Source organism: Aspergillus costaricaensis (genome assembly GCF_003184835.1).
Source record: "Aspergillus costaricaensis CBS 115574 unplaced genomic scaffold BO79scaffold_6, whole genome shotgun sequence".
Lineage (NCBI taxonomy): Eukaryota > Fungi > Ascomycota > Eurotiomycetes > Eurotiales > Aspergillaceae > Aspergillus > Aspergillus costaricensis.
Window position 1 is genome coordinate 183,692 of NW_020291806.1, and position 13,319 is coordinate 197,010.

The 13,319-nt window shown below is 52.6% G+C and overlaps 7 protein-coding genes across 7 annotated transcripts; 5 read left to right on the forward strand and 2 right to left on the reverse strand.

Annotated features, from left to right (window-relative positions):
• Positions 1 to 392: 392 nt before the first annotated feature.
• On the forward strand, positions 393 to 3,537 carry BO79DRAFT_214747 (amidohydrolase; the record flags this gene model as incomplete). Its single annotated transcript, XM_025683244.1, has 6 exons — positions 393 to 1,575; positions 1,628 to 2,090; positions 2,124 to 2,125; positions 2,321 to 2,559; positions 2,753 to 2,835; positions 2,874 to 3,537. The coding sequence occupies 6 exons, from the start codon at positions 393 to 395 to the stop codon at positions 3,535 to 3,537; spliced, it is 2,634 nt and encodes an 877-aa protein (XP_025542625.1).
• A 137-nt stretch (positions 3,538 to 3,674) lies between these two features.
• On the forward strand, positions 3,675 to 5,163 carry BO79DRAFT_207573 (NADH:flavin oxidoreductase/NADH oxidase). Its single transcript, XM_025682201.1, has one exon. It carries the CDS (start codon positions 3,800 to 3,802, stop codon positions 5,129 to 5,131), a length of 1,332 nt encoding a protein of 443 aa, XP_025542626.1. The 5' UTR covers positions 3,675 to 3,799; the 3' UTR covers positions 5,132 to 5,163.
• A 289-nt stretch (positions 5,164 to 5,452) lies between these two features.
• BO79DRAFT_207574 (peroxiredoxin family protein) lies at positions 5,453 to 6,450 on the forward strand. The gene is made up of 5 exons (XM_025682202.1): positions 5,453 to 5,592; positions 5,640 to 5,752; positions 5,816 to 5,979; positions 6,041 to 6,181; positions 6,245 to 6,450. Exons 1-5 carry the CDS (start codon positions 5,546 to 5,548, stop codon positions 6,278 to 6,280), a joined length of 501 nt encoding a protein of 166 aa, XP_025542627.1. The 5' UTR covers positions 5,453 to 5,545; the 3' UTR covers positions 6,281 to 6,450.
• A 611-nt stretch (positions 6,451 to 7,061) lies between these two features.
• On the forward strand, positions 7,062 to 7,979 carry BO79DRAFT_167812 (type 1 glutamine amidotransferase domain-containing protein; the record flags this gene model as incomplete). The annotated part of the gene is made up of 3 exons (XM_025679393.1): positions 7,062 to 7,139; positions 7,208 to 7,445; positions 7,511 to 7,979. 3 exons carry the CDS (start codon positions 7,062 to 7,064, stop codon positions 7,897 to 7,899), a joined length of 705 nt encoding a protein of 234 aa, XP_025542628.1. The 3' UTR covers positions 7,900 to 7,979.
• A 157-nt stretch (positions 7,980 to 8,136) lies between these two features.
• On the reverse strand, positions 8,137 to 9,901 carry BO79DRAFT_278366 (MFS multidrug transporter; the record flags this gene model as incomplete). Its single annotated transcript, XM_025687899.1, has 5 exons — positions 8,137 to 9,031; positions 9,078 to 9,407; positions 9,452 to 9,525; positions 9,569 to 9,590; positions 9,636 to 9,901. The coding sequence occupies 5 exons, from the start codon at positions 9,899 to 9,901 to the stop codon at positions 8,137 to 8,139; spliced, it is 1,587 nt and encodes a 528-aa protein (XP_025542629.1).
• A 1,401-nt stretch (positions 9,902 to 11,302) lies between these two features.
• On the forward strand, positions 11,303 to 12,797 carry BO79DRAFT_207575 (gelsolin family protein). The gene has a single exon (XM_025682203.1). It carries the CDS (start codon positions 11,354 to 11,356, stop codon positions 12,524 to 12,526), a length of 1,173 nt encoding a protein of 390 aa, XP_025542630.1. The 5' UTR covers positions 11,303 to 11,353; the 3' UTR covers positions 12,527 to 12,797.
• Positions 12,798 to 12,807: 10 nt separating this feature from the next.
• Positions 12,808 to 13,256, reverse strand: BO79DRAFT_214753 (uncharacterized protein; the record flags this gene model as incomplete). The annotated part of the gene is made up of 2 exons (XM_025683245.1): positions 12,808 to 12,949; positions 13,018 to 13,256. 2 exons carry the CDS (start codon positions 13,254 to 13,256, stop codon positions 12,808 to 12,810), a joined length of 381 nt encoding a protein of 126 aa, XP_025542631.1.
• Between the last annotated feature and the right edge of the window lie 63 nt (positions 13,257 to 13,319).

Here is a 13,319-nt window from a genome sequence, read left to right on the forward strand (position 1 = left end):
ATCACCGCCTCACAGTATCGGGGTCTTAATGATGATGAAAGGGAACAGACGACGAGTACTTGACTGCTATGGCCGCCGAATCTAACAATTTCAGAAGGAGAGCCTTGTTTAAATTGCAGCTGGATAAAGTACTTAGTCTACTAATACCTGGCCAGGAGAGTCTAGACAGGGACCTACCCTGGAAGCTATGCTTAGCCAACGCATTCATTGAATGTGCATAGGACCAGTTCTTGGAGGCGTCTGATGAGTGAAATGTTGGGTGTGACTGGTCGATGTGATACGGAATTATTCCGGCATCGGATATCACCTCAACGTAGCCGAGGCAGCGCATGTATAAAGAGCATCAAGGTGGACTCTTTTATAAATTATAGGAAACCAACCTATTATCCACAATGCGAGTCTATTCGTCGATCGACTCCAGCAACGCCCTCGCCTTCCACAACGGTCGCGTATATACCATCAACGACGACCAGCCCTGGGCCGAGGCATTTATTGTATCCCCGACGGGGGTCATCGAGCACATTGGTAGGAATGCAGCCATCTTGGAGATCGCCTCGGCTCGCGGCCTCATTCAATATGACCTCCGCCGGCGCTTCGTCATGCCGGGCATCCACGACGCCCATACGCACCTGCTCGTCGCCGGCCTACAAGGGCTGAACGAAGCCCGCATCGGCTTCGACTCGACGCCCGACAACCTCACATCTCGACTTGCTAAAGGTTCCTGCGCATGCGCCTACGCCAATGTTACCGGGGACTGGCTCATTGGAAACTTCTACCAGGCCAACCATTTCCCGAACGGCGTGCCCGATCGCAAATACCTAGATGATCACTACCCCGATCAGCCCGTGCTCATCCGCGAAGTCTCCTGTCATCGAATCTTACTAAATACGGCTGGACTTATCCGTGCTGGAATTGATCCTAATGGCGCCCCGGATCCAGATGGTGGGTACTACGTCCGCCGAAAAGATGGGATAACCCTCACAGGGGAAGTAGTCGAGAACGCCATGACAGCTGTGTTTGACTGTCTGCCTATCCCGCCGTTGGCGCATGTCAAACGCGCGATTCACCATGCGATGTCTATATGCCACAAATATGGAATCACGTCCTGCCAGGAAGCGTCGGCGAATACGCTCTACTTACATGCTGTGCGAGAACTGGAGTTGGAGAACCGGCTGGATCTGGATATCCATACGCACATTGTGTCAGCGCCGGTGTATTTCGCCATGGAGCCGCAGGATAGTCTAGCCGGGTTGCTTGATGTGGCGGAGGGATTCAGAAGCCGACATGTGCATACTCAATTTGTAAAGTTCTGGCTGGATGGGGCTCCACTGCCTCCGGAATTCACGCAGGCGGATCTGGATGCGAATGGACAGCCGATTCCGACGCATTTGGCGCTGGATAAAGACTTCCTGTACAAGGCCGTGAAAAAATATGATGGCCGGGGCATGACGTGTAAACTGCATACCGCCGGTGAGGGATCTGCTCGACTGGCCCTAGATGTCATCGCCAAGGTGCGGGAAGGGAATCCGGCTGGTCCCAGACACGAGCTTGCTCATTGTAATGCGGTGCACAAGGGTACGTATATTTCAGCTTGTTGAAAGATTGCACGGGTTAATGAAAGTGTCAGATGACATCGCGCGGTTTGCTCCGTTGAAAGTGACTGCGGAAATGTCACCCGCCATCTTCCATCACGACGTCGTGGAAGAGTATCCCGAACTCAACAAATGGGCGTTCAACGGGGTGCTCGCCTCGGGCGCACTCATGACCATTGGCTCGGACTGGATGCTCCCCGATACGCCATCATTATTTGATGCCCTGGCTGCGATTGTTGAACGCGTCCGATACAAACCTGGAGGGCGATGCCGGCGTCTCGCGTTGGGGGAGACGGCGATGCAACGCGGAGGAGAGATCCTCTGTCGCGTTCTGACGCTCAGCGGAGCAGAGGCTGTTGGGGCGCAGCATCGCACTGGGAGTTTGGAAGTGGGCAAGATGGCCAATTTTATTGTCGTCGATCGGGATTTGAGCCAGGGGAATTTCAAGGGTGCGAACGTGCTGGAAACGTGGTTTGAGGGAAGGAAAGTGTATCAGGCGTAAGGCTGACGGAAATTGTACGTCCTGCCAAGCAGTAAGTAGGGATGGTTACATTGTTGAATGAAATCATTGTTGAGTACAGGCCGCGTACAAGCCATTCTGCTGTTGCTGCCTGTTCCAAATCCCAACGTTAATCTAGTCTATATAGTCAGGGTCCCCGCACTAACACAACTAACCGAACCGGGCTGAACTTCAACATCTTTCATAATCTTACCTTTAGCCTTCACAGCCATGTCAAGTAATACCCATAATGTCCACCTGCTCGAGTTCGTCGCGCAAAAGCGCTTTCACCAGCGGATAGTCCTGCCTGCTACTGCACACCATGGGCGGCTTGCGGTTACCTATGCAGACATCGGGCCCCGGACAACGAAGGATGGCTCACCCACCCCGACTATGCTGCTGATTCAGGGAATGGCAGGATCCCGGCTATGGTGCTGCCAAAAAGATCATCTCGCTAACAAACTGGAGGTCAGAATGATCTCCATCGACCGGTATTCTTTGTCACTCTCTCTTTCTTCATGGATGAAAGCTGACATCTTAGGCCCGGCATTGGCGGTTCAACTCCGGTTCCCCCTGGACAACGAGTCCAAGTATGGCTGGAGACAGTGTCAGTGGTGTTGGAACGTCTATCCATTAAGCACATCGTCCCTATATCCCACAGTGCTGGCACTATCTACATCTTGAATTTGTTGATGCATCGACGCGACCTGCTGTACCCGAAAAGGCCAATGGCAGTACTGATGGGTAAGCTTATCTTTTGCCATCAACTAAACTCACAGCAGGCTAACATTCGCAGCACCGTGGGTGGAGCCCAAACATTCGGACATTCTCTCCTTACAAATGGCCAGGATGATCCCTACTGGCGTTCTGAAACAATGGAACAAGGTGATGAAATTCGTAGTCACCAAAGCAGTCCCTTCGCTCTCCTCGAGCGTGGAAGTCCTCGCCTCGATGGGCGGCAGTATTCCCCGTGCGTCCAAAGAAGACATTGAGCACCGTGAACCAAATCTTACTGCAGATGAATTGGACCCACGGACCGCCGAGGAGTTGGAGAACTTATGCATCGAGTATATTTTCCTGGAGGATACCACAGGAATGAATGATGAGGCTGTTGTCTGCTTGAAGAAGACAACCGGGTTGTGGGGAGTCTGTGAAGACCTCCCGATCTATATCCGCTGGCTGGTGCGGGCAGAACAGTTGTACCAACCAGGCCACCCGGAGGTGAAGCAGCCTTTGCAGATCAAGGCCATTTTTGCAGAGAAGGATGGGATGATTGGACCCAAGGGACAGAAATACTTCGAGGACTGTTTCGCCAGATCCGATCTCAACGGGGTGGTCTCGTTTGAATCGGTCATGGAGAAAGGGACGGGACATGACACGCTCTGGGGCTTGGACACTGCATTCTTGAAGATTTTGAAAGACATTAAAGACACGCTCTCTCAGTAAGTTTGCCCTTGGATCTTCGGCGAGCTGGTGTGCATTGCATGGGGCATCCCCGAAACAGCAGGGCTTCTCATCCGATTATCCGGGAATGGCCCATTTGTCAGCAAATCCCCAACCCGAAAATGTCACCATCGGAGGGTCAATTATTAATTCAATTCAACCTCACGGACGCGCTGGGTATAAAACCCAGCCGGCCACTGTTCATCATGTCTCCTTGGATACAGCAATTGCTTCTCGCTCCCTTCATCCAAACCTCTCTATCGCCATGGGTTCTGTCCACCAAGCCCCCCGTGTGATTCCCTCCACGGAGACCCCCTACTTTACCCCCGCCAACAATGGCGGAGAGGCCCTCAACCCCGCCGACCCCAACACTCCCACGCTCTTCCGCCCTTTGAAGATTCGCGATGTGACCCTCAAGAACCGCGTCGTCGTCTCGCCTATGTGCATGTACTCCGCCGAAAGCGATACCTCTTCTCCCTTCGTTGGCGCCCTCACAGATTACCACATTGCCCACCTGGGCCAATTCGCTCTGAAAGGCGCCGGTCTCGTCTTCGTCGAAGCCCAGGCTGTCCAGCCCAACGGGCGCATTTCCCCCAACGACGCGGGGCTATGGGAACATTCCCCCGAATCGGAACAATTCAAGAGTCTGCAGCGCGTGGTGCGGTTCTGTCACAGCCAGGGTGCCAAGGTAGCCGTCCAGCTCGCCCACGCGGGTCGCAAGGCGAGTGTGCTCCCTCCGTGGGTAGCCGTACAGGCCAAGAAGCCCTGCGTCAAGGCGGATGAGAGCACAGGCGGATTCCCGTCCGAGGTGGTCGGGCCCAGCGGTGGAGCGGACCAGGCCTGGGATGGAACTGGGGAGGGATACTGGGCGCCTCGGGCCTTGACGGTCGAGGAGATCAAGGAGATAGTGCAGGCCTTCGCCAAGAGTGCGGAGACGGCCATTCGGGCTGGTGTTGACGTGATTGAGGTTCACGCTGCTCACGGATACCTGATCAACCAGTTCTTGAGCCCGGTGACCAACAAGCGGACGGATGAGTATGGAGGCAGCTTCGAGAACCGCACACGCATTCTCCGGGAAACCATGACGGCCATTCGGGCGGTCGTCCCCAGCGGTACCCCGTTGTTCCTGCGGATCAGTGCGACGGAATGGCTGGACGGACAGGCTGTTGCGGCGGAATCAGGCAGCTGGAACATGGAGAGCTCGCTCAAGCTTCTGCCTCTGCTTCCAGAGCTCGGAGTTGACCTCTTGGATGTCAGCTCCGGGGGTAACCACCATAGCCAGAAGATCAACATCCACACCAACTACCACATCGATCTGGCCGCACAGGTGCGCAAAGCCATCCATGCGACCGGCGCGAAGACGCTGGTGGGTGCGGTCGGATTTATCACCGAGGCCGACCAGGCCCGGGGACTCGTGGAAGGCGCCGACGAGGCGCACGCCGCCAATGCGACAGTATCTGGACCGGAGCCCGTGGCGGATCTGGTGTTGATGGCGCGGCAGTTCATGCGTGAACCAGAGTGGGTGATGAACGCGGCGAAGAAGCTGGGGGCAAAGGTGGAGGTGCCGGTGCAGTTCTGGCGGGCTGGACTGGTTTAAACCATTGAGCGATTCTAGATATAAGATTATAGACCCATCTAATCCACTATTGCATTAAGAGCGATGAATTGATATAAGAAATTTACTAGCGATAATCTCAATTGCCGAGCCGACCCGAGCAAAACGGCGGCATACGGAGACCTCCGAACAGTGCAGGATCAGAGCTACTTACTTCTTCGGGGATGGCATCGCGCAATCAGAACCTTGGGGGGCGCCACCGACTAATGGATAGCTAGTACTTAGTGAGTACTTAGTTAGTTGCAGCTGTAGCTACTTATTAATATGGATGATTACTTCCTCCCACCCTTCATTAAACTACCCCGCAGTTCCATCTCTACAACACCAACAACTTCCCATCCCTAAGTTGATTCCTCATCCTCTGCATTCCTTCTCCCACCCACACTAGCAATAACCATGGCTCTCAAACCCGGCGATTCCTTCCCTTCCGACGTTGTCTTCCAGTGCGTTTTTCACACGAGTAACCTTATTGTATCTAATAAACATCCAGGTACATCCCCTGGAGCGAAGAAAAGGGCGACATCACCGCTTGCGGCATCCCCATCAACTACAACGCTTCGAAAGAATGGGCCGATAAGAAGGTCGTCCTGTTCTCTGTTCCCGGTTTGTACCCCCCTAATTTACTTGTGTTCAAATAAACATCCGACCAACAAAACATTATAATAGGTGCCTTCACCCCCACCTGCTCCATCAACCATGTCCCCGGCTACATCCAGAACCTTCCTCAGCTGAAGGAGAAGGGCGTGCAGGTTGTCGCAGTGATCGCCTCCAACGATCCTTTTGTCATGAGCGCCTGGGGAAAGGCGAACAATGTTAAGAATGATGATATTGTGAGACCCTCCCTTCGGAAGTATTTTCCTTGCTCCATTGCTCACGATGCTTCGATGGTAGCTTTTCCTGACTGATCCCGATGCCCGCTTCGCCAACACCCTTGGCTGGGCCAACGCTGGTCGTACCGGGCGCTTCGCCATTGTCATTGACCATGGCAAGGTGACCTATGCGCAGATTGAGACGGAGAAGGGTGCTGTTAAGGTATGTTCCACATTTATGTAACCGCCTTGTTGGGAATTGTGGTGTGTATACTGACGAATGTAGGTCTCGGGCGCTGATGCTATCCTGGCGAATCTGTGAATGTTGAGCGTTCACTAGATGTGATGCAGTAGAAACAGTCTCACTTGCATGGTGAAATTAGATAGTAGTACAGCATGTGGATAGTACTGAAGTGAACTGCCCGAGGTGGAATCAAGTATTAACTAGTAGGTGGTATATATATATATCCACAAAAACTGATAAGAGAGTACTTACTATCACGTCACACTTGCACTTGAGTGACTTTTAAAACCTCCATGCCGATACACATCAGTAGAATAGTACTAGTACTAATCTCCTGCTACAACACAGTTAAGGGTCACTCCGTATCGAGGCTCTGATCAGCGAGCCAGTCCCACAGCTCATCACACTATAGCGGTCAGCCGGACAAATGGAGAGAGGGCTCAAACTAAAATGCTGACAGGATTATCAACCAGAACCGGATATAAGCATATTGTCTCCGCAGCCACTAACAGCCCTGAAATGCTTGAACAGAACCCATTTTGAAGCAATAGAAACCTCCCGACCAGGATCGAAGCCAGCTGAATAATGAACCCTTCAGGGATCGATGGCTGACACTAGTCCCGTCTGGGGAAAGTCTCCTGTGGCCCCACGACATTGAGTGACTAATCAGCAATCACCCCACCAGAGCTATGCCTGTTTGATGTCATCATGTTCAATTCCACCCCAGCCAGAACCCCGCCAGGCATTTAAATTTAAATACACAGTGGTCCCTTCTCCCCAAGTTACAGAATAGAAAGGAAACCTCATCATCTCAATTGGCATTCAATTAAGTCAACCAAATAATAACAATTCATCCAAAATGGTCCCCAAAGTCCTCGTCGTCCTCACCTCCCACGACCACCACAATGCCAACAACAACCCCACCGGTTGGTTCTTGGTGAGCTTCCTCCCCAATCCCCTAATATATATCTTCCTGACCTCCTCCCTAACAAAATAATACTATAGCCCGAATTCGCCCACCCCTGGGACGTCCTTCACTCCAAAGCCGAGCTGGTAATCGCCTCCCCAGCCGGCGGCAAAGCCCCGCTGGACCCGGGCTCCATCGAAATGTTCAAGGAGGACCCCGTGTCCCAGAAATTCCTCAAGGAGCAGGAATCCCTCTGGACCAACACTGTCAAGCTGTCGGATGTTGTGTCGCGGGTTTCTGAGTTCGATGCCATCTTCTACGTTGGTGGTCATGGACGTATGTATCCCATATTTTACCCGTCTATACCCAACATAATGCTAATGAATATCTCTGGGTAATAGCTATGTACGACCTCTACAGCGACAAGACCTCTCTGGCCCTGATCCAGGCATTTGCAGTGGCTAAGAAGCCCGTTGCGGCGGTGTGTCATGGTCCTGCGGTGCTGGTCAACGCTACGACGCCCTCCGGAACGGCGTTGTTGAAGGGTGCAGAGGTGACTGGGTTCTCGAATACCGAGGAGGACCAGGTGCAGCTGAGCTCGATAATGCCGTTCATGTTGGAGGATGAGTTGAAGAGGGTGGGTGCTTCTTACGTCAAGGCTGAGCAGCCGTGGGGGGAGAAGGTGGTGGTGTCGCAGGTTGCTGAGTTGGGAGGAGCGGTCATTACGGGACAGAACCCGGCGAGTGCGACTGGGGTTGGAAAGGCTATTTTGACGGCTTTGGGGTTGTAAGTTGATTTTGTGTGGTGATGGGGTTGTTATGAAATAATGTCATTTCGATACGATGAGAATGATACATGCTACGTTGTTTTATCTACATAAAATTGTGGTTAAGAATACTTATTGTGTCTGACAAATCTAATCTCATCTAAAGTTGCATCAACGGATTGCACTCCGGAACGCCCAGACCACATTGCATAGGTCATGGAAATACCCAAACGCGGGAATCAAGCACAACAGTAGCACTTTTCAACCTTGCTTGACAAATTGCTCCTGAACCTCCAAACTATGCTTCGCAAACCGGCTCTTCGCCCGGATCCGCTCCCCATACAACAGAAACAACAACGGCACACTGCAGAACACCGTTGCCAACGCTGCCAACAATGAAGCCGCAACATTCGCTCCTAGCCCATCAAACATCTGCCGCGTAAACAATGGGAAAGCCCCCGACATCCCTGCCCGGACCAACTGCACCGCCGCCGTGCCACTAGCAGAATAGCTCAGATAGCTATCTGCTAGATATCCATATAACACAGTATCGAATTCGTTCAATGCATATCCAATTAACACGAGAGATACCGTAGGTACCATCCAATGGATATCCTCTGCCTTCGGGGGAATGGTCCAGGCGAACCACCACAGCCCAATCGCAAAAGCAGGGGCCCCGATGGCCAGTCCGGTGAGTTTATCTTCTGGTTTGACGGGTTGAGAGGCTGCGTGTTTGGCGTCGATAATTCGAAAGTCGATAATGCGAGTGAAAGTGCTGAAACAAACACCAACACCTACGGCGAGGAAAGGCAAAGCGGCAGCTGATGGTGTGAAGTTCATGGACTCATAGATGGGCTGGAGAGCCTCGGTGAAGATATAGACCAAGGCGAAGGAGAAGGCGATCATCATGGCCATGGTAAATATGAGAAGCTCACCGAAGAAGAGCTGCAGCGGTCGGAACAGCGAGGCTTTGACGAAGGTGCGGAGGTCAGGGGAGTGGTCGTGGGTCAGAGGCTGTAGGCTGTCGTGGCCCGTTTCGTGGCGGATGCGTGAGACCTCTTGGGCCAGGAGCAGGGCAGGACGTGATTCCCGGATGAGGAGGAAGAACGCGCTCATGACAGCGAGGATAATCGTGTATATGTAAAATACCCAGCGCCTACAAAATTAGAACTGGCTTTGGACAGCCGTATCGGGAGACATACCAATGTAGATTTTCAACAACAAGGATGCTGATAATTGGGCCGATTAGGAGACCGACGTTCGAGGCAATGGTCCAGAGAAAGGTGGTCCAAATTCGAGATCGCGAGTTGAACATGTCCTCATTGCTGCCGCTGCCAACAGTGTATGGGATAGCACTCAAGAACCCTCCGACGATGCGACAAATAACCACGGCGACCAAAGAATGAACGAGTCCGATGATCAGGCAACATAACGCACTACCGGTGCTGCTGATAAAATATAGTTTTTTGCGTCCAAAGCACTCGGACCAAGGAGGGAAGACAATCGCGCCAACAACCTGCCCCATGAGGAATCTGTATGGTCAGTCGAGTACGGTCAGAATTCTGGAATAACGTACAATGTGACGAAACAGAATGTGCACAGGGTATCTCCAATATGGTACTCATTTTGAGCCTCTGAAGCCGCCGATGCCTATGATCATTAGAAATGCCACACTGTTGGATGAGAAACATACACCAGCAGTACTCGTAGCGGTTCTGCCGTTGTTAGCAGTGTGCCAACATCAAGGTGTAAATACATACACAAAGAGATCCAGCAGAAAGATTAACCCAATATCATACACCTTGCGTGTTGCACTCCAGTTGCGGGGGTGCTTCTTGTTGCCCTTTGCCCACCGGACATATTGTCCATCTGGCGTGAACTCCAGGTCATTCTTTAGCAAGTATTCGTCCATGTCCTGAGTCTGGCCGACGTGCTGCGCTTTCGGTGGGCCTGCTCTAGTGTCTTTCTCGTCTGCCAATTTGTAGTCACAGGGGACTATATGTAGTTCGTTCATGATTGGGGCCATGTCTACAGGACATATCTAAAAGTAGATCGACTGTGGTTTCAGTCGATCATCCCTGTAAGGTGAATCTCCCCTGGTCCGCGACATGTAGTACTTAGATAGTGCATAGCACGCGTCAGGCACTGAATCTGGTAGAGGATCATCGTGCATTGAGTTACTTTGCGTGTCCGCCAGAGAGCTTATGTGGATAAACTCGTGTCCATCCTACCAATCAAGGGGTGCGCCATGATCTGGAGATATGCGCAGGTGATGGCCCAGCACGCAAAAAGATGCTGAAATGGAGGTTTGGAGCACTGCTGGGGGCACGCGGGGTTTATGGAAATGTATCTTCCGAAAAGCACGAGTACTCATTGGACGGCGCTGTGGTCAGGCAAGGAAATCTCTATAAGACCAGGAAAGTCGAAGGAAGCCAGTCCAAGGTAACGGGTGTATAGCGAGGAATGTTTGCGCAGCATTCCAATTAGTTGATAGGGATCGATCCATATTCTACGTGGCCAGTGCAGTGGAACGGATGCAAGGGACAAGCAGATGACGAGTGATCTGCAGAAGGCATTCCGTACCAGTGTATTGCGGAAATTCTGGAGACAGCAACGGTACTTTATGCGCTTAAGACGATCACCCGGAGCTTTTTTGTACTTCATCGGCTGCCTGATATACCCGGTGCGTCTGCCTGTTTCAAGGTGCGGCAAGATCAAATTAGCATCAGCTGGTGGTGTCGTCAGCTTAGTGGCTGGCGACAGCTGGGATGGTAAATCTGCAGATCGAGAGGCGGAAAGTTCAATATAATCTTCAAGGTGGTTTCAGTTCCCCTGCTGCTCGTCGGAGAGATGGATGCGTCACAGATGTCCCTCGCAGGCAACTAATGTGCGAGTAGACGCATAATCTTGATGCCCCAGGTCTTGAAGTTGGGGTATGGTAAGGTCATGGTGAGCAAGTGATCCATTGCCAGCAGTAAGAGCTAGGGGTATAAGTGCAATAACCTGTTCAAAATACTTGTGCAGCTCAATCTGTAAATTCCAAATGCAGGAGAGCACACCTCTACAGAATCGTCGTCTCCTGGGGAGCGTGGGAGGTTGTATTGCAGGCCATAAGTGGGTATATACGTTGGACGACCATCATCGATGGGGAAACAGCATTGGCTCAACCAGAGCAGTGGATGTATGGAGTAGCAACCACGCGAGCGATACCGTGTCCAAGGAAGTCCCATTAAAAAAAAATGACCCTGTGGAATGTTGATGACATCCCAACGGGGCAACTGGCCGGGGCTGGTTCAACACCCCACATGAGGCAAGCCTGAGGGCGATCTCCCCCTGAGTTCACCGCCTGCCCTACCCCCCGCCGGTTCTGCCGGACCCCGCAGAAGCAGCAGCTGCAGGACATGCCCTCAACTCAACAGTCAACACCCTTCTTATTAGCCGTTCTCCATTATCAGTTACCACTTCTCTCACCGACAGCATGCCCCCTCACGAAGGACTGGTCCACCCCAAAGAATACGACATCAAGGACAGCAATGTGGAACTAATCGGTTCCGACCTTGACCACCGTGTCAAGTACAACTCCGCCGCTACCGAACCCGCTTGGAACAACGGATCTATCGGCCAGGAGCCGGGTCTGTTTGTGTGGAGGATCGAGAATTTCGAGGTTATACCATGGCCCAAGGAGCGTACGGGAGAGTTCTACAACGGAGACAGCTACATCGTGCTGCACTCGTACAAGGTGGGGGACAAGCTGGGTCATGACATCTTCTTCTGGCTGGGCAGTAAGACCACCCAAGATGAAGCCGGTACAGCCGCTTACAAGACGGTCGAGCTGGATGAATTCCTGCATGGCACTGCGACGCAGCATCGCGAGATTGAACAGGAGCCATCCGAGGAATTCTTGGGACTGTTCCGGCACATCTCCATCCGGTCGGGCGGCGTGCGGTCTGGATTCCACCACGTCGAGCCTGAAGCACCCAAGGAGATTCTCACCTTGCTTCGCGTATTCAAGCATCCTTCTGTAGGTCGCTCGATTATCGTGCACGAGGTGGAGCCCACCTGGGAAAGCCTCGACGAGAATGATGTGTTCGTGCTGGACAAGGGTGATAAGATCTGGGTCTGGCAGGGCAAGAACTGCAGCCCCATGGAGAAGGCCAAAGCTGCGCAGGTGGTCAATGACATGACTCTTGCTAAGCACATTGATGTCGAGGTTCTGTCGCAGCTCGAGTCGCGCTCCAGGGTCATTGTGGACTTGCTGGGAGGCAAGGAGGCCGACCCATCCACATTCCAGGCTCCGCGACCGGGGCGTTTCGCCAAACGCACGGACGACGGCGGCGATGTGCGGTCACGCAAGCTCTTTAGACTGAGCGACTCGTCCGGCACACTCACTTTCGACCTGGTCAAAGATGGCCAGCGTGTGAGCAAGTCCGACTTGGTTGGAAACGACATCTTTCTCTACGATGTTGGCAGTCGGCTGTGGGTCTGGCAAGGTTCCGAGGCCAGCCAGCGTGAGAAAGCGCTGTGGCTCAAGGTTGCCCAACACTACGTCCGTCAGCTGCAGAACCAGCTCCCAGAGGCACACTACATCCCGATCGCCAAGGTCGTGGAGGGCTACGAGAGCCCAGCATTCATGAGAGCCATCGAGGCCTAGGTATGTGCTTAGGCCAAATTTGTGTAATTTATATGTGTGTGCAACAAGAATCGATGACCCCAGACACAGTTACTGGAGCGGCAGGTTCCATACAGTCACAGTCCATTGTCTAGGGTAGTATATACCATCAAAGGTCCAGTACCTTGGATCCATCGAAAATGATTCATTGAACATCAGTCAGAGAAATGTAAAGACCATGTTATGTGTATCGTGTTCTAATCGAAGCGGACTGTCGGTTGACTCGAGGATGACTAGATGGCAGTGAATTGAACCCTCCATCGTTATCTTTCGCACGAAGCATGTCTAAACAGCTTCGACACGTCCATAACGTTCAAAACCCAAACAGCTAACTCCAAACTCCAATGTGCGCCCGCCAGAGAGCCCCATTCATATATCCTTGTATCTCTTAGCGCCATCCCAGCCCTACATTCAGATATTAGCACATGCAATCAACAGATTACCTGCCGACATACCTTATCTTCAAAATCTACCATCTCCCTCTTCCTCCCCCACCAAATCCCCCTCTCCCACCAGGCGGTCCAAAGCCACCCCCTCTGCGACCACCAAAGCCACCGCCAGGAGGACCGTGGGGTCGTCCGTAGGAATGCATCGGCATGCCCCCGCCACCACCGTAGTGCGGGCGCGGGGGAGGGTAGCCGTAGCCACCGCCCATGCCCATACTGGGGTATCTCCGCCGGTTGCGGCCCATGAGGGACATGCAGAGGCCCATTGTAGTATTCTTGTAGATTTATTCGTACGATGCGAGGATTGTAATAATATTTAGGATATGGTT

What these genes read in the sequence shown, in the direction of transcription:
- BO79DRAFT_207573 (XM_025682201.1), top strand. Translation starts at nt 3,800, where the DNA reads ATGGGTTCTGTCCACCAAGCCCCCCGTGTGATTCCCTCCACGGAGACC.
- BO79DRAFT_207574 (XM_025682202.1), top strand. Translation starts at nt 5,546, where the DNA reads ATGGCTCTCAAACCCGGCGATTCCTTCCCTTCCGACGTTGTCTTCCA. An exon ending in CCTTCCGACGTTGTCTTCCA is followed by an intron (nt 5,593 to 5,639) that starts GTGCGTTTTTCA and finishes ATAAACATCCAG; the next exon opens with GTACATCCCCTGGAGCGAAG. An exon ending in CGTCCTGTTCTCTGTTCCCG is followed by an intron (nt 5,753 to 5,815) that starts GTTTGTACCCCC and finishes ACATTATAATAG; the next exon opens with GTGCCTTCACCCCCACCTGC.
- BO79DRAFT_207575 (XM_025682203.1), top strand. Translation starts at nt 11,354, where the DNA reads ATGCCCCCTCACGAAGGACTGGTCCACCCCAAAGAATACGACATCAAG.